Here is a 19968-nt window from a genome sequence, read left to right on the forward strand (position 1 = left end):
ATATACAATGGAATATTATTCATCCACCAGAAAGGATGAATACTCACTATTTGCATCGACATAGATGGAACTAGAGGGTATTATGCTAAGCAAAATGTCCATGAGAGAAAGAGATCATATGATCTCACTGATATGTGGAATTTAAGAAACAAAACAAAGGATCATAGGGGAAGCGAGGGGACAATAAACTAAGAGAAACCAGAGAGGGAGAGAAAGCATAAGAGACTCTTTATCATTGGATACAAACTGAGGGATGCAGGAGGGGTGGGGGGTGGTGGGGGGTGGGTGGGGGGACGGGGTAGCTGGGGGATGGGCATTAAGGAGGGCATGTGACGCGATGAGCACTGGGTGTTGTATGCAGCTGACGAATCACTGATCTCTACCTCTGAAACCAACTATATGTTAATTCATCAAATTTAAGTAAAATAAAAGTGACATGTCTGAACGAGGGACGGCCCGTGCATACAGAAACTGAAAGAGGCCGCTGCCTGCGGGGAACTGATCCGATGGCGGAAGGCCGGCGAGATGCCGGTTTAGCCCACCGGCAAGAAGGGGGCAGCCGCGTCCGCAGCTGGGACGGCGCGAGCGGGCAGCGGGGCCTCCCGGCTGCAAGTGTGTGGGGAAGAGACCGACCGTCGGAAGCAGGGCAAGGGGCCTCTCCTGCGGGGCGACCCCCGAATGGCCTCTGAGCGGGGCTGCCGGGTCCTAGGGACGGGAGAGCAGATCCGTGGCCGAAGCCACTCGCCGTCCTCCAGCGGCGTCTAGCGGAGCGGGTGCTCAGACCCCAGCAGCGCCGCGCGCGCCCGAGTCCCGCGGGTAGGGGAGGCCCACACCCTCCGCCCCCAGGAGACCGAAAGCGAGAGCGGGCGGCCGGGCGTGGGGGCGGAGACCGAGGGCGTGTGGGTCGGAACACAGCACCCTCCACGCCGCCCCTCTTTAAACCGGGTGCTTTCGCCTCCAATTCCTGCCCCACCCCGCGCGAGGGGCGGGGCCCGGGCAGGGTCTAGGGTTTGGGACCCTGAGAGCCACCCTCCTTCCCCCGGCGAGGCGGAGACCCGCGGCCACTGCGGGACCTCGCGACCGGAGCAGGTAGGTGGCTGGTGCGGAGACCCTTCCCCGGCCGCCCCGACCCCGCGCAGCCTGGGGGGCCGGGGGTGCGGGGAGTGCGCCGGAGCCCCAGGAAAGCCCCCCACACCCCGCCCCGACCGCGAGCGCCCGGGGCACCCCGGACCCAGCCACCCGGAGGGAGACAGCCGCACGGAGCGGGGGCGGGCCGCCGGCGCCCGGAGCCTCGCTTGTCCCTTCTGTGCAGTGGGGACAGTCGTGCCGCCCTGCTGAAAGGGGTTTTAGGTACAGCTCCTCACTCGCCGCAGACGCCTCGAGAAGGGGAGCCGATTTTTGTAAATAACCCTTTAAGGACGTGCTTGCTAAAGGCCTTCCGGGCTCAGGACGCAGAAGTAGGCCAGGTTGGGGGCAGGGAGCCCTACTTAATGCCGAGCCTGTGGCGAGACCCGCTCGGCCGCAGAGTCCCCCTCCGGCCCGGAGCGCGCGCGGGGGGAGGGCATGGGGTTCCGGCTCAGCTGGGCCTCGGTACGCGCCCCTCTCCGGCGCCCCGGGAGCGCGCCCTACCCACCCCACCCCCGCTGCGGCTCCCGCGCACCCCGGCTCCGCCCGGTCGCAGGTCCGTGCGCTCCGGCCCTCGCCGCCCCGCCCCCTTCAGAGGCCCCCGGATTTGCCCAGTGATGGTGACGTGGAGGAGACTCGCGCTCCCATTGGGAGACGGTGTTAGTCAGGAGCCAATCCGGGCGCTGATCCGGGGAGAAATCTCGGAGCCGCGCTCGGCGGATCCCGGAGGCCGAGCGGTGGGGACGCGACCCGGAACCGGCCGCGGTGGGAGAGCCGGGAGGCCCCTCAGGCCGGTGTTCGCGGCCCGGAGCGCGGCAGTGCGGTGAGTCGGGGAGGCGGACGCGGGATCGGGGGCGAGGCGGTGGGCGATCTGCCGCGGCGCGCGCGCTGGGCCCCGGCCGGCCTCCGCCCCGAGCGCCAGCAGGTGCCCGGGGCCCCGGGGCGGGGGGGGGGGTCGGTAGTGCAGTGAGGCAGGACGGCCCCCTGTCCTCGGAGCCGTGCTCGAACTCCCTCCGCCGGCCGCGAGCGCCCTCCCTCATTATCTGTCCACACTTGGCCCTGGAGGAAGGACCGGATTCCCGCTGCACCCTGGATCCTGACCCCACCGCGAGGATGGGGTATGGCATCCGGTCATGCCTGCCGCAGATAGTGCGGGGACACTGCCCGAGCCTCCCCCAAGTTTAGAAGCAGCAGCTCTTTGGAAAAAAACAGGCTTTATGGGTTTTCTTCCCCAAAGTGCATTTTTTTCCCCTGAACAGATTTGTTTAGAACAACTTTAAGCTCATAGAAAAAATTGCAAAGGTAGTAGGGTTCCTACATATCCCAGACCTTTCCCCCCTTGATTAACATCTTACGTTTGCATGATGCATTTGTTACAATTAATGAACCGATACTGATCTGTTATTATTGGCCCAAGTCCGTCCTTCTCCTGACTGAGTGCCCACCTAAGCACCTGTTCTGTGCGGTGATCCCTGCCACGTTACCAGGTTGCATTTGGTTGTCATGTCTGGTGAGGCTCTGCTTGGCTGTGGGATGATCTTGACAGTTTTGAGGAATGCTGGTGGAGTGTAGGGTGCCCGTCTACTGGAATTGGATGTTTTTCTCCTGACACCAGGCTCTCGCTTATTGGAAGACTACTGAGGTAGGTTGCCCTGTTGATGACCTGGCGTCAAGGGTACATACTGTCCACACGATTTAAGACTTGATGTTGGTTGTGATCACCTGAGAAAGTGTTTAGCAGGTTTCTCAGCTGTCAAGTTACAGTCCCCCCCCCCCATTTCACACTGTACTCTTTCCAAAGAAGTGACTGTGCACCCCACACCGAAGGAGGGGCCAGTACGCTCCTCCTCCTTGAGGACAAGTGGCTACACCCAGTGTTTGGAACTCTGCATGGCAAATCATCTCTCTTGTCATTATTTATTAACTTATTCAACTCATTATCACCAGCACAAACTCATGGATGTTTATTTTGTACTTTCGGGTATAATCCAATCCTCCTACTTTATTTTGTTGCTCCAGTTGTTGTGGCTTTGGTTACTGGGGGCGCTTCCAACTTGGCTCCTGTGTCCTTCCCAGCGTGTATTTTTATGGAGCTTTTTACTGTTGAAAGCACGTTGACTGGGGGGTGTCCCATGAACGTCAAACAGTGTGATGAACTTGACAAGATGTTGTTAGTCCCCTCCTTGGGGGGAGTGTAGAAAACACACTCTGGGAGCAGAGAGAAGTCATCTCTGAACATTGGTATCTTCAGGCACCAGAGGGATCCCAGAGGGAAAGTCCGAGCAGGAGTTCAGAAGTGTGTGTATGAACTTTGGAAGCAAGTTCGGGGACAAAGATGTACATTTGCACCACGGCTGTGTAGCTGATGTCACTGCTCCAGGGATCCAGCCCGCACTCACCGCGGAGCGGACCTGTCGCAGCATCACCTGTGGGTCCGGGAGGGAGGAGCTCTGGGGCAGCAGGCTTGGAGTCAGAGGAGATCAGCACAAAACCGAGAGAGTCTAGGATTCTACCTACTTGCGGGATGATTGACAAAGAGTAGACAGTGGAGAGGGAGGAGAATCAGGAGAATAAAGCCTCAGTGAAGCTGAGAGAAGGAAGGGTTTACAAAAGGGAGGGGTGGTCAGATGATGACGTTAGATGCTGTACAGGTTAGGTAGCAAGAGCCCTGAGATGGTGCTGCCACATGTTACCAAGACAACAGTGTCTGTCCCTCACACCTGGGAGGATGATGGTCCTGGCATCTTTGGGGGGGGGGCACCCAGGGTTGCTTCTGAATATCCTGCAACGCATGGGACAGCTTTTCCTGCGACAAAGACTTGCTTTACCCCAAATACCGACAGTGCAGAGGGGGAATCCCTCTGGGCAGCCCCAGTGTCCAGATTTTCTGGGGTTAATCCATTTTCAGACATTCGTATCACAGCATTGTCTCAAATACAGGCTTTGAAGACGTGTTCCCCAGTGTGAGGAACCTTGAGGGGAACGAGCCCTTGAATTTTACTTAGCTGGACGGGTGAGAGCTGCGTTCTGCTTTATTTTGGAGCCTTATCCCGTTGGCTGGCCTCTTCTCCACTCTCATTTTTAAACTCTTAGCCTGATGCTCGAGAATGATTTGTAATCTTACATGATCTCCAGGGAACCGTGCTGCGTCCTGTTTTCTACGTCTTGCACAAAAACTCTCATGTGCATACTTCTACACAAGGAAGGAAGAAGCGGAGGCCCAGGAGAAAGTAGTATCTTAGCCGTCGCTTTCCTGCAAGGGAGTGACAGGCTGGTGTCAGACCACCCCAGAACGAAGGCATCCCGAGCTGCGAAGGAAGTCCATGGTCCGAACTGAGGTTTCTGGAGGTGACTCCAGACTTGGGCCTCAGGATCAGAATGGAAAGACGGTGGCTTTGGAAGACAAAGGCTTGCTTGGACTGTCACCCAGGAGGAAGTACAGCTCACCAGATCGGAACACATGAAATGTTGACCTTCTCCCCAAAACTGTGTGTGTGGAGGGAGGCAGGGGGAGATCGGGGAAATGTTTGTGGTCAAGAACGTCTAATCAGAGGGGCCTTCTGCAGAAGCAAGGTTGTGAAGGGGCCAGGGAAGCCTGGAGGGGGTGGGGGGATGAAGAAGAGGGTGGGGTCAGGAGCATGGAGCTCATCTGCGCCAGGTCCTGGGGGTAGGGAGCGGCGGGGAGTGGTGCCTGGGTTCACCTGCTGGTGGGGGGAGGGACTGTAATGTCCGCACCACTTGCAGAGCTGCGGGAGCCTGGGGGGGGGGAGCCCTTCAGCTGGAAGGAGCATGGGCACGGGGGACCTCACACGGGTGGTGTCTGATTCCAGCCCGCCACGATGTGCTAGATCAGAGACCATGTGCAGGCACAGGGCATGGAAGCCCTGGAGAGGGAGCTGCGTTAGGCCAAGGCCACTGTGGGGGCCCGATCATGGGGGCTGTGTGGGCCCCGCGGTGCAGTGCTGGCCACGGCTAGGACGGAAGCGGGAGAGGGCCGAGAGGAGAGCAGTGTGTTCACAGTGCCTGGTAGGAGACGGGCTACACTGCAGCAGATCTAAGAGGCGGTCAGCTTACACACACTCCACGTGGAAAACACGTCTCCCCAGTGCGGTTAGGATATGCTACGGATCACGTTTCAGAGAGGCTGCGGTGCCATGGCGTGGGTATCCCACGTTTGATGAGAAGCGTACCCCTTGCCAGTTCTCAGATCCCTCCTTGTTCCAGGAAGTGAGTGGCCCGAGTATCTCCGTCTCACTGACCTGCAGATGGTGAGTTCCAGGCTCCACTGATGATCCTGAAAGAACTCGTCTGATAAGCTGGCCCTGTCCTGCCTGATGGCCAGATTGTGGAAAACCAGCACAGAGGGTGCCTGACTGACAGATTCCATCTGTGGGCAGTGGCAGCGGCCGGGACGTTAGGCTACACACTAAACAAAGCTTGTGTGCTCGCCGCGCATGGGCTTTGGTCGCCTGCGCATGGCCGAGGTGCCCCCCACCCCCGCCTCTTCCGGTCCTGTGGAGCTGTGCAAAGGTCATGAACACGGCCCCAAGCCGCACAGCTGAGTTGTGGCAGCTGGGTGAAAACTGGGTTTTGATGGGGAGTCTTCCCTGTCGGCTTTGGTTAGAGGAACAGCCAGGGATGGAAGAAGGTTCTGATCGTGTCCCAGAGCTGTGGACGGGCCGAGGGCCGAGAGCGGATGGGCCGGGTCCTCGGCTGGTCCCGGCAGGTTGCATCCCACCTGTGGGGCGGGAGAGGGAGCCACCACCGGGTGTCTACCTTTGTCTACAGAAACAGGCAGACTTTTTTTTTTTTTTTTTTGGCACAAATTCTTTGTGTATTTCAGCCCAGTCACCTTCAATAACGTCCTGTGCTGTATCAGGCAGGATTCCCTTTTTTGTCAGGTGACTCCCAGGTGCACGGGGCTGAACATAAAGGCCATTTACTGCCTTGAGCGGGGGCACAGGCCAAGGGTTGATCCAGCTCCAGGCACAGCCCGAGGAGGGTTTTACAAGGTACTGTGAGGATCGGGTTTCTTCTGCTTCCCCTCTGGGTTGGCTTCCTTCTCAAACAGGCTGGCCCTCTGCTTCGCAAAACTGCTCCTGTAGCTTCAAACCACGCTGACATCACCTCTCACAAATTCTTGAAAAACCGCAGAATCGCTCCCATCTCAGCGAGGTCTCCTTGTGACTGGCAGACTCGCGTCGTAGCCTCGCCTCTGAAGCAAGCCCCGAGGTCGGGCAGGTTGTACACCATTCCCTTGCCCCACCGTGAGCTGGGGGAGAGCTGTGGCCGAAGAACCTGCTCCAGGGAGCAAGGTCAGCAAGGGAAGGGCGCATGGAGGCCGGGCAGACCCCTCCCGGAAGGTGAAGCGTGTGCAGCGCGACTGCTGGAGCAGGGAGCCGTGCCATCGTGCTGTCGTCTGCTGTGGGGCTCCGTCCCTGCCCTTCCCGCTTCGTCCCCCTCCCTTCCCTTCAGCATTAAACACATACGTGCACACACCGTGGGCTTCTCGTTCCCTCCTGCAGACTGGCACATGTGTCAACGCCCACAGCGGCAGGTGCCGGCAAGGCCGTGAAGCAGCATGAACGTCTGTGGCCTGCCACTTGGAACGCACAGTCAGTGTGGGAACAGGGTGGCCCGATTGGGTCAAGTATGCATCTGCTTGCCTGTGTGTCCCAGGACACGTGTACAAACCTTCACAGAACGGTGTTTGCCATCGTCCCAGACAGGAAACGGTCAGGGGGCCGGGAGCAGGGCCCGTGGGCACGCTTATCTTCCTGTGTGCCGCAGACGCCATGTGTCACGGACGGGTTCATGGCGACCCTGCAGCGGGCAAGTCTGTCGGACCACTTCTCAGCTGCTGTTTCTGGCTCCGTGTCTGTACGTCTCAGGGTATCTCAGACCTGTGCGTTGTTAGTGTAGTTAGTATAGTTGTTACTGTGAGCTCGGGGGCTCGTGTGCCTAACGCTTAGGTGACCGTAGTTCTTGCAATGAGGCATTTTGTAGTCAAGGTCTGTCTTAGCCCTGACACGACTGTGCACTTCGTGCACTGCCACAGAGCGTAAACAACTTCCATGTGCGCTCCTGGCTGGCCCTGTGGCGGTTTTCACTCCGCTGTGCTGGTTTGGGACCAAGTCGCCAGTATCTCCAAGGTAGAGTCACAGCGTCGGAAAGCAGTGGAAATGAACAGAGGCAGCTCCGGTCCCATGAATGAACTGCACAGCACGGTGTTTCTGCATACCCTGCAGACAAGTGCACTACGAGCACATCCGTACCAGGGAGCGTAAAGTGTGCTTGATGAACGCACGGTGCGGTGTAGACGGGAGGGAGTGACGGCGGGGGTCCTGCACGCTGCCCCCGCCCGGCGTCTCCCAGGCCTGCTGTTCTTGCCGCTCAGGGCACAGGGGAACGTGGCTGTCTATGCCGAGCTGTGGAGCCTCTGGTCAGACGGGAGGGGCAGGTGGGGAGCACTTTGCCTCCTGCGGATAAGGTGGACACCGTCTGCATCCACGCCTGATAGGGAGAGCTGCCGAGAAACGGGAGTGTACTGACGAGCCAGGCCTCACCCCTGCCAAGACGTGCAAAGGGCAGCGTGGGGGCAGAGCATGTGGGCTCTGCCTGTCACTCGGGAAGGATCCAGTGAAGGAGGTGGCTCTCAGCAGACACTGCAAGCTGGGCCAGGAGTGGGGCTCCCGGGGTAGGGACAGCCCTTCGGATGGCTCGTGTGGCAGGGAGGCTCGGGCTGGGGGGAGTGTGGCCCCTTTGGGGGCCTAGAGAGGGGTTTGGTTTGGCCGTGAGGTCAGGTCTGGGGGGATGGCGGGAAATGAGCCTGCAGGCCAGGGCTGGGCCTCACGGAGGCTGGAGGGAGATGTGACTTTGCCCCAGGAGCCACAGAGCGCCTCGGAGGGGTTTGTCCGGGGTGGCCATGCGGGCACGGGGCTGTTTGAGCACAGGGCGGGGTGGGTTTGAAGAGCTGAAGGCCGGCCTTGGGAGCCGGCACACTGAGCCGTGGAGGCCAGAGCCATAAGTAATCCTTGGGAGGCGTACGTTTGCTGGGAAACCCTTGGGGGTTGTGGCCCCACCACCAGCCCCAGTACCAACCCCCGAGGTCTCACCCGGCCCCGTGACAGTGCTGGGGGCTCTGGGAGGGCAGGATTTTGCCCTGTGTGGCATTCCCGGTGCCCGGCACAGAGTAGGCCTCCAGCACAAATCTGTGAACTCTTGGATGAGCTCTGTCCCCGAGAGCTCCTCCTTGGCGCCCTAAGGCCTGTCCTGTGCTCCACTGAGCCCTGGAGCCGTTCCCGCCGTTCAGAGTGCATCACATCCTGGCCCCAGGGATTCAGAGCACGCTGACCCTGGCCCTGGGGGGAACCGTCACCCACCCATGACCTCAGGAATGCGCTGTCCAGGGGCCTGCGTCCCCCGAGACCGCCCAGCGCCAGGCCCATAGCCATGGCTATAGACTCTGAGGGGCCCTGTGACATGATCAGCCGAGCTGTGTCCGCTCATCCTGAATCAGCATTCTGTCCTTTCGAGGTTTAGAAGAGGCATCATGGACACTGACTTCGAGGGGAATTTGCTCATTGAAATGGGGCTTCACTGCATCCGGCTCCCTGCTCAGCGGGAAGCCTGCTTCTCCCTCTCCTGCTCCCCCTGCTTAGGTTCCCTCTCTCACTGTGTCTCTCTCTGTCAAAGAGATAAAGTCTAAAAAGAAAAAAGAAAGAAATGGGACTTCACCTGGGGCCCCAGGAGCCCCAAGTGGATTTCCCACAGAGACTGGAGTCCTCAGCTACGTGCCATGATGATGGGGAAGACGGGTCCTATCAGAGCCCCGGGGGGGGCACGAGGAGCAGCCCTGGAGGCCAGGGTGCAAACCACGGCCCATGCACTCACTCTGAGCCGCGAAGACCGCAGCTGGAACTCGGTGTCTCCTGGGTCCCTCCCAGCGCGTCCTGGGGGGCACTGGTGTGGGGCAGCAGGAGCCACGGAAGGCGGAAGGAGAGTTGCAGTCCAGAGAGGGAGTTGGCAGCTGTTAAGAAACAAGGGCCGGAGATGACCCGTTCGGCTGCTGCAGGGCGGGCGCGGGGTGGGGCGAGGCGTGTGCCTGCGCCAAGCGAGGTGTGGACTCCAGGCAGACTCCTTCTGCTCGCTCCGGCAGCTCCCGGCCATTCTCTTGGGCAAGAGTCGTGCCCCGGCCCTGCAGCTCGAGTGTGCCGCCTGCACATGGTGCCACCTGGCCCGTCGGTCGCCGTATGCCGAGGGGCCTCTCTGAGGTCAGAGAACAGCGAGGAGGGGAGAGCAGACCCGGACAGGGAGGGGTGTTTCCAGCTCTGCCTGCCTCCGGTTCGCACCCAGCCTCTGGCTTCTGGAAGGGACGGAAGAGCTGGCCACGCCAGAGTAGGGATGCGTGGCCTGTGCCACAAGGGCCCCGTGGGGCGACCCAGGCTTCTGAATTCCCATCTGGGGACGGGCCTGGGTGCGCATGGCCGTCGTGGAGGCTTTTTCCAGCTCTGGCTTTCTGCGGTTCCTGTCTGCCCCAGCACCAGGCATGGAGAGTGGCGTGACGGCTGCCCCTACTCTGGAAGCCTGAGAGATAGAGTGTTCCAGAAGCGTGAAGCGGCAGAGAGGGCAGAACTTAGGGGAGGTACCGGGGGTCGGTGTTTTGCTGGCTCTGAATGTGGGGTGGGGAGCGGACTCCCTGGAACCCCTGTGTCGGGCGTCTACACTGGCCGGCCCACACTGTCCAGCTTGAGAAATGCATCCATGCACACAGCCCCATCTGGGCTTCCTGGTGTCCCATGGGCTGGGACCGCCTAGCCATGAGCCCCCCCACCCCCCGAGCCATGCCCCTGGGCCACCGCCAGACCTCACCGAGCCTCCGTGTTCTCAGAAGAGCATCCTGAGCGCTGAGTAACGTGAGACGTGGACATGGCAGATGAGGCAGGTCCGAGTGAGTGCTGGCCACGCGTCCCTGCCGTGCGGGACCGCAGCCTTGTGTGCGAGCAGCAGCAGAAGCTGCCATGGGCTCCGTCCGTGGGCTCCGTCCACAGACCCACGCGGCGGGACCACGCGGGAAATGCTGGCCACCGGTCGCTCTGTGCGCGAGCACCTGTTCAGCTCCCCGGAAGTAATCACTTCTCGGCCTTTTGGCTAAGATCAAGTGCAGCTCCCCGGAAGCCGCTCCCCTGTGCAGACGGAGCACCGGGCCTCTGCCCGCGGAGGACCCTGACCGCCACCAGCAACCTTCAGCGTCTTTCCTGCCTGCGCAGCCTCATACACCTTCCTTTCAGGACGACAGAAAACCATAGCCCCTGTGCCCACAAGGTTCCGGTGTTTCATTCTGCTGGGCCGCACAAAGCCACTGTCCCCAGCTCTGAAGGCGGCAGCATGCATCACCCACCCGGGATGTCCCCCTCACGCCTTCCGTAAACCCCGGCAGAAGTTAGGAACAGCCCCGTAGCAGGAGCCACTGCCCAGCCTTCTCTCAGCCTCCTCCTAGTCCCAGAACGATCTTTATGGCTTCTGAAAACGAAACAAAACAGGATCTAGTCGAGGTGTTTGCCTTTGGCTGTTTTTCCTCTTTGGTCTTTTTAAGTCAAGAACAATTCTTTTTTTTGTGACATTCACTTTTTCTTAAGATTTATATATTTATTTGTTGGCGAGAGCGCACCGAGTCGGGAGGGCCAGAGCGAGAGGGAGACCAGCAGACTCTGTGCTCAGCATAGAGCCCGAGGCGCGCCCCATCTCACCACCCCGAGGTCACGACCTGAGACCAAACCGAGATCCGACGCATGGCCAACAGCACCCCGGCACCCCGGACATGGCCAAGCCAGTGTCCTCTGGAATGTCCCGTGTTCTGGGTGTGTCCGTTTCCCAGGATGTGCTGGAGCTCAGCTCCCTGTCCCTCCCGTTTTCTGTCAATCAGAAGGTACACCCAAAGGCTCGGACAGTTTGGGCAGGATGACTTCAGAGGGGATATCGTGTCTCCCGGTGGTGCCCTTTGGGGAAGCAGATGCCGGGTTGTGCACTTGTGAGCGCGGTGGGCTTGGGCAGGGCTCTGGTGATTGCGGGACTTCTGCGTTACCAAGGTTCCATGGGAGGCCATCCACGGGGGTCATCGGCAGCAGGGACATGTCCCCTGATTCCCCTTGTGGTGGGGCCAGCCTCTGATAATGAAGAGGTCTGCAGGGTGGTGTGCTGCGAGCTCCATCATGCCTGCTGCACTGACGGGCCGCATGCTTCTGTAGCCTGGACCGCTTGGTACCTCGTACCCATGGGATCGCGGTGACGCGGTGTTGGCATGGAGCCTGGCTGCGAGCACCTGCCATGAGGGACAGGGGCGGACAGTGAGCTGGAGCTGAACACCCGCAGCAGTTACTCTGCCCGCCCCGCAGCCCTGACAGAGGCCCACGGCCTCTGCTTCTCAGCTGCAAGTCACTCGGCAATCGCTGCGTGAAGGGCTCCCAGCCCACGGATCCCCAGCACCGGCCGCTGCCCTGTTTGTGTCGGGCCTGATGGCTCGGGTCAGATGATGTCCTCAGCACAGAGGGACGCCAGGCAGTCCCCAGGATCGGTTACCACTCAGCCGACATCCCAGACACTGCCCGGTCTTCGTTCCTGCATGCGGGCTCTGCGTGCACGGGAGCCCTCCAAATCTGTGCCAGGACGTCCGGTCCGAGGCGCCGTGAACACATGTGGCTGGACAGTCCTGCACTTTGTACGGCTCGGCTGTCAGACTGCGTCCGCTCTGCAGAAGCAGACCCTGTCTCCTGTTTGATTTCTGGCTGGGGTTCCTCTGCGGCTCCCTCATGTCACTGCTGGGAAGGGAGCGCAGGACCCCTGGGCTCTCGTGGTGGGCTTACTGAATCCACGGCAGCACTGACTCGCCCGTAGCCCCAGGCGCTCCCCTCACGTCACCGCCGCTGGCTACCCTCCTTGGGTCCCAGTGTCCCCCACCAAGGACTGGAACTCGGCAGCACCCGTCCCTGTGGTGGCTTTATAGGCAGGCCCCCTCGTGTCCACCCTGCTCAGTCCCTGCCTGCTGCTCTGGCTGGATGCAGGAGGCTCCCTTCCCGGGTTCCCCTGCAGATTCCCGGACTCAGCCCACTCAGCTGCCCAAAGTCCACGTTTTACGTTGGGCAGACTGAGGCTCAGAGCACGTAAGAGCGGTTCCTGTGGTCACACAGGAAGGGGCCGGAGGCCGCTCAGCCCTGCGGAGGCTCCTCGGGCAGGACGTGGGCTGGGGTCGGCGGGCCGCAGGGGTCCGGTCTGTGCGCCGCTGCCGTGCTCCCTCCGGGGGTCAGATCCCCAGCCGCAGCCCACAGTGACTGCCCGCTGGGAGTCCCCGCCACACTGGTTTCCCGCTCGACGGGCCACACCTGCCAGCAGCGGGGTGGTCAGGCCATGCGCGGCGGCACACGAGACCGAAGCCACGGCGCAGCCTGGCAAGTCCGGACTCTCCAAGCTTCTGGAGTCTGGGCTAAGAGCCTCCGCATGTCCGTGTCTCCGTCCGGCAGCCTGGAGGAGGCCTGGGCTTGGGTGCCTGCCCCCACGAGCAGCCGGACAGCTTGCGCTCTGCCCCGGCAGCCAGACGTGGGAGGTGTGTGGGCGATGACCGTCTCTGGAGGGGAGCGCCGCGCAGTGTGAATGCGGGAGGTGTATGGGCGACGACCGTCTCCCGCTAACCCGGATCTCACTCCGTCATAAGCGGTGCCTCAGAGCAGGTTCCCCGCGGCGCGGTCAGGGCCAGCCGCGCTGTGCGCTCTCCCCGCACCCCCGCACCCTCTCCGTGCCCCGCCGCTTCTGCCCTCGAGGCCTGCTCCTGACTCGTGTCCGCTCTCCCAGGACGAGAAGTCTCCGTGGGCACACAAGGGCACCATGGCCACGTCAGCCCCGCTGCGCAGCCTGGAGGAGGAGGTCACCTGCTCAATCTGCCTGGACTACCTGCGGGACCCCGTGACCATCGACTGCGGCCACGTGTTCTGCCGCAGCTGCACCACCGACGTGCGGCCCACTTCGGGGGGCCGCCCCGTCTGCCCGCTCTGCAAGAAGCCGTTCAAGAAGGAGAACATTCGGCCAGTGTGGCAGCTGGCCAGCCTGGTGGAGAACATCGAGCGGCTGAAGGTGGACAAGGACAGGCAGCCGGGGGATGCGGCCCGGGAGCTGCCAGACGCCAGGCTGTGCGAGCGGCACCGGGAGAAGCTGCATTACTACTGCGAGGACGACGGCAAGCTGCTGTGCGTCATGTGCCGCGAGTCCCGGGAGCACAGGCCACACACGGCTGTCCTGGTGGAGAAGGCCGCCCAGCCCCACAGGGTAAGCGGGCTCCACCCCAACCAGGGGCAAGGCTGGGCGCCCCCCTGACACCCTGTGGTCTGCGGGGGCTCCGCTGCAGCGCGCCCATCCCTGTGGCTTGTCTTTCCACAGGAGAAAATCCTGAACCACCTGAGTACCCTGAGGAGAGACCGGGACAAAATTCAGGGCTCCCAGGCCAAGGGAGAAGCTGATATCCTGACTGCACTGGTACGTGGGGCTGCGAGAGCCGGAGGCGCCGCCATGTGGGGAAAGAGCTGGGGCCTGAGCGGTGGAGGCTGAGCCCTGCCGGTCTGAGCTGGGGCTTCCGGCCGGCTTCCTTCTCCGGTGTGTGTGCAGGGCTCCTGCACGGGTGCAGCTCGCTGCCACTGTGAGCCCCGTCTGGCATAGCTGCTCCGGACCACCGGAGCACACGGAACTGCCAGAGTGCAGGGGGCCAAGGAGGTCCTAGCAAAGCCCTTCCTGTTGTGGATGGGGAGACTGGACTCCCGAAGTGGTGGGGAGCCAGGGGCTTTGGGAGGGGGCACCGGATGCGGGATGAGCACAGTGGGGAGGCCCAGGAGGCTGTGGGGTGTCCTGGGGACACTGTGTGCTGAGTCCTGCAGCCTCCCCGCGGGAGGGCTGCTGCAGCTGGGAAGCAGAGACAGCACTTGGTGTGTTTTTTGGGGTTGTTTTTTTTTTTAAGATTTTATTTATTTATTTGACAGACAGAGATCACAAGTAAGCAGAGGCAGGGAAGCAGACCCCTCACCGAGCAGAGAGCCCGATGTGGGACTCAATCCCAGGACCTGAGCCGAAAGCAGAGGCTCAACCCACTGAGCCACCCAGGCACCCCAGCACTTTGTGTTTGATTAGAGACGGGGTGCGAGGGCCGTCCCCCCATTTCCTGCAGGGCAGTCTGCATCGGAGGGAGGTTAGCCCAGCCATGCTCTGAAGTCCCACAGCGCACGGATGGGGGTGCGAGCCGGCCTCGGGCAGCCCCACCAGGACACACTGCCAGGGCTCTCCAGCGTGGGGCAGGGCAGTCATGCATCTCCCCTCCACACCCCTGCAGAAGAAGATCCAGGAGCAGCGGCAGAACGTCGTGGCCGAGTTTAAGCAGGCGCACGAGTTCCTGCAGGAGCGGGAGCAGCACCTGCTGGGGAAGCTGCAAGGGCTGGAGCAGGAGCTGGCCGACGGCTGCGACAAGTACAAGGGCAGGGCCGTCGCCGAGGTGGCCCGGCTGGCGCTGGTCATCTCCGAGCTGGAGACCAAGGCGCAGCAGCCGGCCGCAGAGCTCCTGCAGGTGAGATGCCTCCTGGGCGGCCGGTCTCTGTCCCCCGCGCCCCCACGGGACCCTGGGAGAGCGCCACCTCTCAGGCCTCGCCTTTCTCTCCTGGAATGTCGGGAGGGTCTCCGCCACCTGCCCCACCTCCTCCCGTGGTCACATGAGCGCAAGAGGACAGGACCTGCACGGTGTCCCTTCAGAGGGCAAAGTCTACCAAAAACCAGTTGGAGGGGTTGGAAAGTGCGGTGGGAGAGGAAAGGAGGCTTATGTTTTTGTCACGCTGTCCGTCCTCGTCGCGGCCACCACAGTCCCTGGCACACACCCTCCAGGGGAAGCTACGGGCAGCCCGTGCGCCCAGGGTGGCCAAGGAGGGCGGCTTCTTCCAGGGTGGGACTGGAGGAGATGCGCAAGGTTTTCTGTGGGAGGGAGAGTAGGCCGGGCACCCCCGGCGCACTTCCCGAAGGAGGCAGCTTTTTTTTTTTTTTTAAAGATTTTATTTATTTATTTGACAGACAGAGATCACAAGTAGGCAGAGAGGCAGGCGGTGGGGGGGGAAGCAGGCTCCCTGCTGAGCAGACAGCCCGATGCGGGACTCGATCCCAGGACCCCAAGATCATGACCTGAGCCGAAGGCAGCGGCTTAACCCACTGAGCCACCCAGGCGCCCCAGGAGGCAGCTTTGATGCCAAGGGGGAGTGTCTTGAACTAGAGTGGAACAGCACTGTGCCGCCTTCCTCCTGGAGCCTCCCTGGACCTCCCCCCTGCGGGCCAGGAGGAGGCTGTGGTGGCCGGGCGGGTCAGCACGGGGGCCCCCCACCTCCTCCAGGAAGATGCTGTCCGGCCAGCAGCCTGGCTCTCCAGGTACCTGCACAGGGGAGCTGCCTGCCGCCCCTTGCTGAGCATCCTGGCTCGCAGATGGGGACTGGCCGGGGGTGAGGGCCTGTATCAGAAGACCTTGCTGGTGGCATTTTCTCCAGATGCCATTGCGTTCCCACAAGTTCCTCCATCAGATGGGGATTAGGTCTCTTACTGCCCCATCCTCTGCCCCCCCGGGGAGGGGCAGCCCTCCTTTCCCCATCACGTGCTGTTGTGTGGGGGGCAGAGAGAGACTAGCCGGGGTGCTGCTGGGGGCTGAAATCCCAACCGGAGCCCCCCTGCTCCCCCCGAGGGAGCCGCAGAGGCCAGCCATCCCTCTGGCGCTGCTCAGATGGAAGGCGTGCCCCGGGGCGCAGGTGCCAGGATGGGGCGAGGGCACAGGGCGGGAGGAAGGGCCCACAGCCTTCTGTTCACCGTTGCTCCTGGCTCCCAGCGCTGTGGCACCTGCTGTGAGTGGGGTCGACGCCACTGGGCTGATGCTTGTACTTTCTCCCCTCCAGGACACCAGGGACTTCGTGAACAGGTAACAGAGCTTCTTTCCCATGGCGCACCTGCCCCACCCCCCTCCATGGGACCCTCAGAATGGACGGTCCCACCTTGGTTAGGGTCAGGGTTAGGGTTAGCCGGGACGCGGCTGGGGCCTGGAGACTTGCTCTCTGAAGCAGCCAGGGCTCCGCGGGCGTCTGAGATGGGACAGGAGATGAGGGCGAAGACGCGCTGGCAGACAGAAGCGTTCTGGCCCAGCAGGGGGCTGTTCCTCAGTGCTCTTGAGCCCGTGCTTCTCTGTCGGTTGGGGTGGTCATACCTCTCCTTCCTGCTTCGAAGTTGTTGCGAGAACGGGAGAAATGCAAGGAGAGCTGAGTGACAGGCCCATCTGTCGTCTTCCCAGGTATCCACGGAAGAAGTTCTGGATTGGGAAGCCCATCGCTCGGGTGGTTAAGAAAAAGACGGGAGAATTCTCAGAGAAGCTTCAGTCCCTGCAGCGAGGCCTCAGAGAGTTCCAAGGTGGGGGCTGGGGGGGGGCGCTGGGGGGGTGTTGTCCTGGCTGGGGGCTGGGGGTGTCGTCCTGTCTGGGGGCTGGGGGCGTCGTCCTGGCTGGGGGCTGGGGGCCGCTGGGTGTGCGTTGGGGCCGGGGCTCTGCATCGAAGGAGGGGACTGCTTCCTTACTGTCATCTTTGGCCTCACTCTCGCGTCTCCTTGTTTTCTGTTTTCTTCTTGGGATGTCAGGCAGGGAGGCCCCATCTGGAAATTAGTCCTGTCCGAGCAGAAAATGGGCCCATAATTTTCCTGGGCTCGAGGGTCATTCCTGTCCCTTCTCTCCCCCCCAGGGAAGCTGCTGAGAGACTTGGAATATAAGACAGGTGAGTGTGCAGGGGCTGTTCCCAGCTCCCCTCCCGTGAAGAACTCCGTCCCCACAGAGACTCGGGACTGTCCCCTGCTGCCCCCAGGGAGTCCCGTCCCTTACGCAGCAGAGATTTCCCAGCAGCAAGTCTGTACCCCACACCGGGCTCTCATCCGCCTGACCGCGTGGCCCCTGTATTCGGAGGCCGTCTCTGCTGCCGGCCCCCGCATTGTGCTCCCTCCCTGCCCTGCTGTCCGGGTGTGCACGGCACAGCCCTTCTTGTCGGTGCGGCAGCGCTGCGGGCCAGTGACCACACTGCGTTCCGTTGTCCCCACAGTCAGTGTGACCTTGGACCCGCAGTCGGCGAGCGGGTACCTGCAGCTGTCGGAGGACTGGAAGTGCGTGACCTACAGCAGCCTCTACCAGGGTGCCCCCCTGCACCCCCAGCAGTTCGACTGCGAGCCGGGCGTGCTGGGCAGGAAGGGCTTCACCTGGGGCAAGGTGTACTGGGAAGTGGAGGTGGACCGGGAGGGCTGGTCGGAGGAGGAGGAGGAGGGCGAGGAGGAGGAGGAGGGGGAGGAGGAGGAGGAGGAGGAGGAAGAGGTGGCCTACGGGGACGGGTACGAGGACTGGGAGACAGATGAGGACGAGGAGTCACTAGGGGAGGAAGAGGAGGAGGAGGAGGAGGAGGAGGTCCTGGAAAGCTGCATGGTGGGGGTGGCCAGAGACTCTGTGAAGAGGAAGGGGGACCTGTCCCTGCGGCCGGAGGACGGGGTATGGGCGCTGCGCCTCTCCTCTGCGGGCATCTGGGCCAACACGGACCCCGAGGCCGAGCTCTTCCCAGCGCTGCGGCCGCGGAGGGTGGGCATCGCGCTGGATTACGAAGGCGGCACTGTGACGTTCACCAACGCAGAGTCCCAAGAACTCATCTACACCTTCACCGCTACCTTCACGCGGCGCCTGGTCCCCTTCCTGTGGCTCAAGTGGCCTGGGACTCGCCTCCTGCTGCGACCCTGAGCCCACCGCTGCTTCCCTTCCCGGGGATTCCAGGACCGTGACGGGGAGGGGGTGTCTGGCCACGGCGCCTGGCGCAGGGGCACTCCCCCCTGCTGCCCCGTGGCTGTGGCCCCTCAGGCTCGCTCGGCGCCGCTGCTCCGTCCACACAGCTGCCGTCGGACTTGTCCCCCAGCCCCTGGGGCCCCCGTGCAGACTTCTGACCCTGGAGTCCGTGAGAGCCCTCTGCAGCCTCGGCCCAGCTCTGCACACACTGTTGAACCAGAGAGGAGATGGCCTTCTGCTGCCCAGTCCGGCGTCCCGTGCTGGCTGCTCCTGGGAGAGCACCGGTGATGGCACCAAGGCCCTTCGCCATGCCCGGCGTCCCCCTTGCCCACATCCTCTCCGCTGCTGGCCTTCCCTGCCCCAGCTCAGAGTGCCCACGCCAGCAGAGCAGAAGCCCACCATGGTTTCCAGGCCGTTTGAACACGCTTCCGAGGTGCCCTGGAGTCGCCAAGCCCAGAGCAGGCGCCTCGATGTTCTGAGACCAGGGTCGAGCGCCTGACGTTTCCACACGGAGGAAGGACCCAGGACCCGGAGCTGCTGGGGAGGGATCTGGATGCACGTGGCTTTGAGGCCGTGTGTGTGGTCCAGGACCAGTAAATGTCTGAGGGTGGGGCCTTGGGAGATGGTGACGGGATCCAGAACACTGTGCCCTTGGTGGGTGGTCAGAAGTCACCAGGGCAGGCACCCATCCAGGCCAGCCTTCCCTGGGAGGCCCCAGCCCGTGCCCCCCGAACGGTGAAAACTCGGGCCAGACGACTCGCAGGCCCCTCTGTCCTGGGATGGGGCGGTGGGGAGAGGAGAGGACGCCAGCAGGGCTCCCGGAGCTCGCCTTCATATAGGGTGCGGGCTGGACTGTGACCTTGTGGCGCCCGCTCGTCCCCGCTCCAGCCGGACACCCACAGCCGTTGTGTGCACCTGTCCCGGGCCCCGGCACCTCGGCCCCTCGGCCCCCACATCGCTGGGCAAGGTCCCTGCTATTTCTGCCTCTAGTTTTGTACCCCCACGCACCTCCCACAGGGCTGGGCACATAGCAGGTGCTCAATAAAGACTTGTGCAATGAGCAGGCTGGGTTCATTTACTTTATTATAACCTTTGTGTGGCTCCAGAGTGGTTGTGTGGACAGCAGTGGCCTGGGGTCCCTCCTGGGACATGCCACTGCCCCCAGACGGCAGCCCCCACATCTCCCAGCCCCGTGCTCTCACCCAGCACCCGCACAGCCCAGGACGGCCCGTGACACGGCAACGTTCCGTGGCACACCCAGAATCTTCCCGAGGAAGACACACGGTGCCCGACCCGAAGGAGGCGCCCCCCGCGCCCTCTGACTCGCGGCCCCCAACCGTCTCTGGTCTGCTCTCTCTGCTGGCTCTCTGATTGTCATCTTAACACAGAAAAGGAAGAATTACGTGAAGACCCTTCAAGATCTCGTTGACGACTCTTCCCCCTTTTTATTTTTCATTTGTTCTTTTTACTTTTCTTTCTAAATACAGAGATGCAAAATGTGTCACTTATTAGAAATAAGGCACGTTATTAACATAATGAGGTCAGTTACTCTACATTCGAATCCTGAGACAATAATCACTAGCATATTCTCGAAAATTTACATTTATTTTGTTGATCGATGTGCATTGTCTCCTAAAATTGTATTTACGGGAAGATTTCAGAATTCTCAAAATGCCGCTTATCCTTTCTTGGAAAGAATTTTTACATAATGAAATTTCTGAAACTTTTTAAGCTGATCGTTGTATAATTAAAAGCTCCTAGTTATTAAATAGGGGACATTTGCATTTGAACAAACAGGAGTGCTTGCAGGTCCTGGTTTAACGAGAACTTCAGAATAAAGCACTTCAGAATAAAGCGTAGACGATGAGGTGTCCGTATGAAACGGCAAACCCTGAAAACACGCACGTTATGCCACCACGTGAGGACAGAAAGGTGCCGCGTGGAATTTATCTAGGTGATTCTTTTGGACGTTTTTATTTTTTATAATC

At 61.4% G+C, this 19968-nt stretch overlaps 1 protein-coding gene across 5 annotated transcripts; it reads left to right on the plus strand.

Annotated features, from left to right (window-relative positions):
• Nucleotides 1-582: 582 nt before the first annotated feature.
• LOC123941965 (tripartite motif-containing protein 26) lies at nucleotides 583-19041 on the plus strand. 5 transcript variants are annotated; one of them, XM_046005837.1, is made up of 9 exons: nucleotides 1124-1948; nucleotides 6280-6957; nucleotides 12970-13440; nucleotides 13552-13647; nucleotides 14492-14722; nucleotides 16080-16102; nucleotides 16469-16584; nucleotides 16908-16940; nucleotides 17259-19041. In XM_046005837.1, exons 2-9 carry the CDS (start codon nucleotides 6778-6780, stop codon nucleotides 17936-17938), a joined length of 1830 nt encoding a protein of 609 aa, XP_045861793.1. In that variant the 5' UTR covers nucleotides 1124-1948; nucleotides 6280-6777; the 3' UTR covers nucleotides 17939-19041. The 5 variants fall into 5 exon arrangements, with proteins under 5 accessions (XP_045861796.1, XP_045861793.1, XP_045861795.1 ...); XM_046005838.1 differs by lacking the exon at nucleotides 1124-1948 and adding an exon at nucleotides 1963-5393; XM_046005840.1 differs by lacking the exons at nucleotides 1124-1948; nucleotides 6280-6957 and adding an exon at nucleotides 583-1089.
• The last annotated feature ends 927 nt before the right edge of the window (nucleotides 19042-19968 follow it).

Source organism: Meles meles, chromosome 5, assembly GCF_922984935.1.
Source record: "Meles meles chromosome 5, mMelMel3.1 paternal haplotype, whole genome shotgun sequence".
Classification (NCBI taxonomy): domain Eukaryota; kingdom Metazoa; phylum Chordata; class Mammalia; order Carnivora; family Mustelidae; genus Meles; species Meles meles.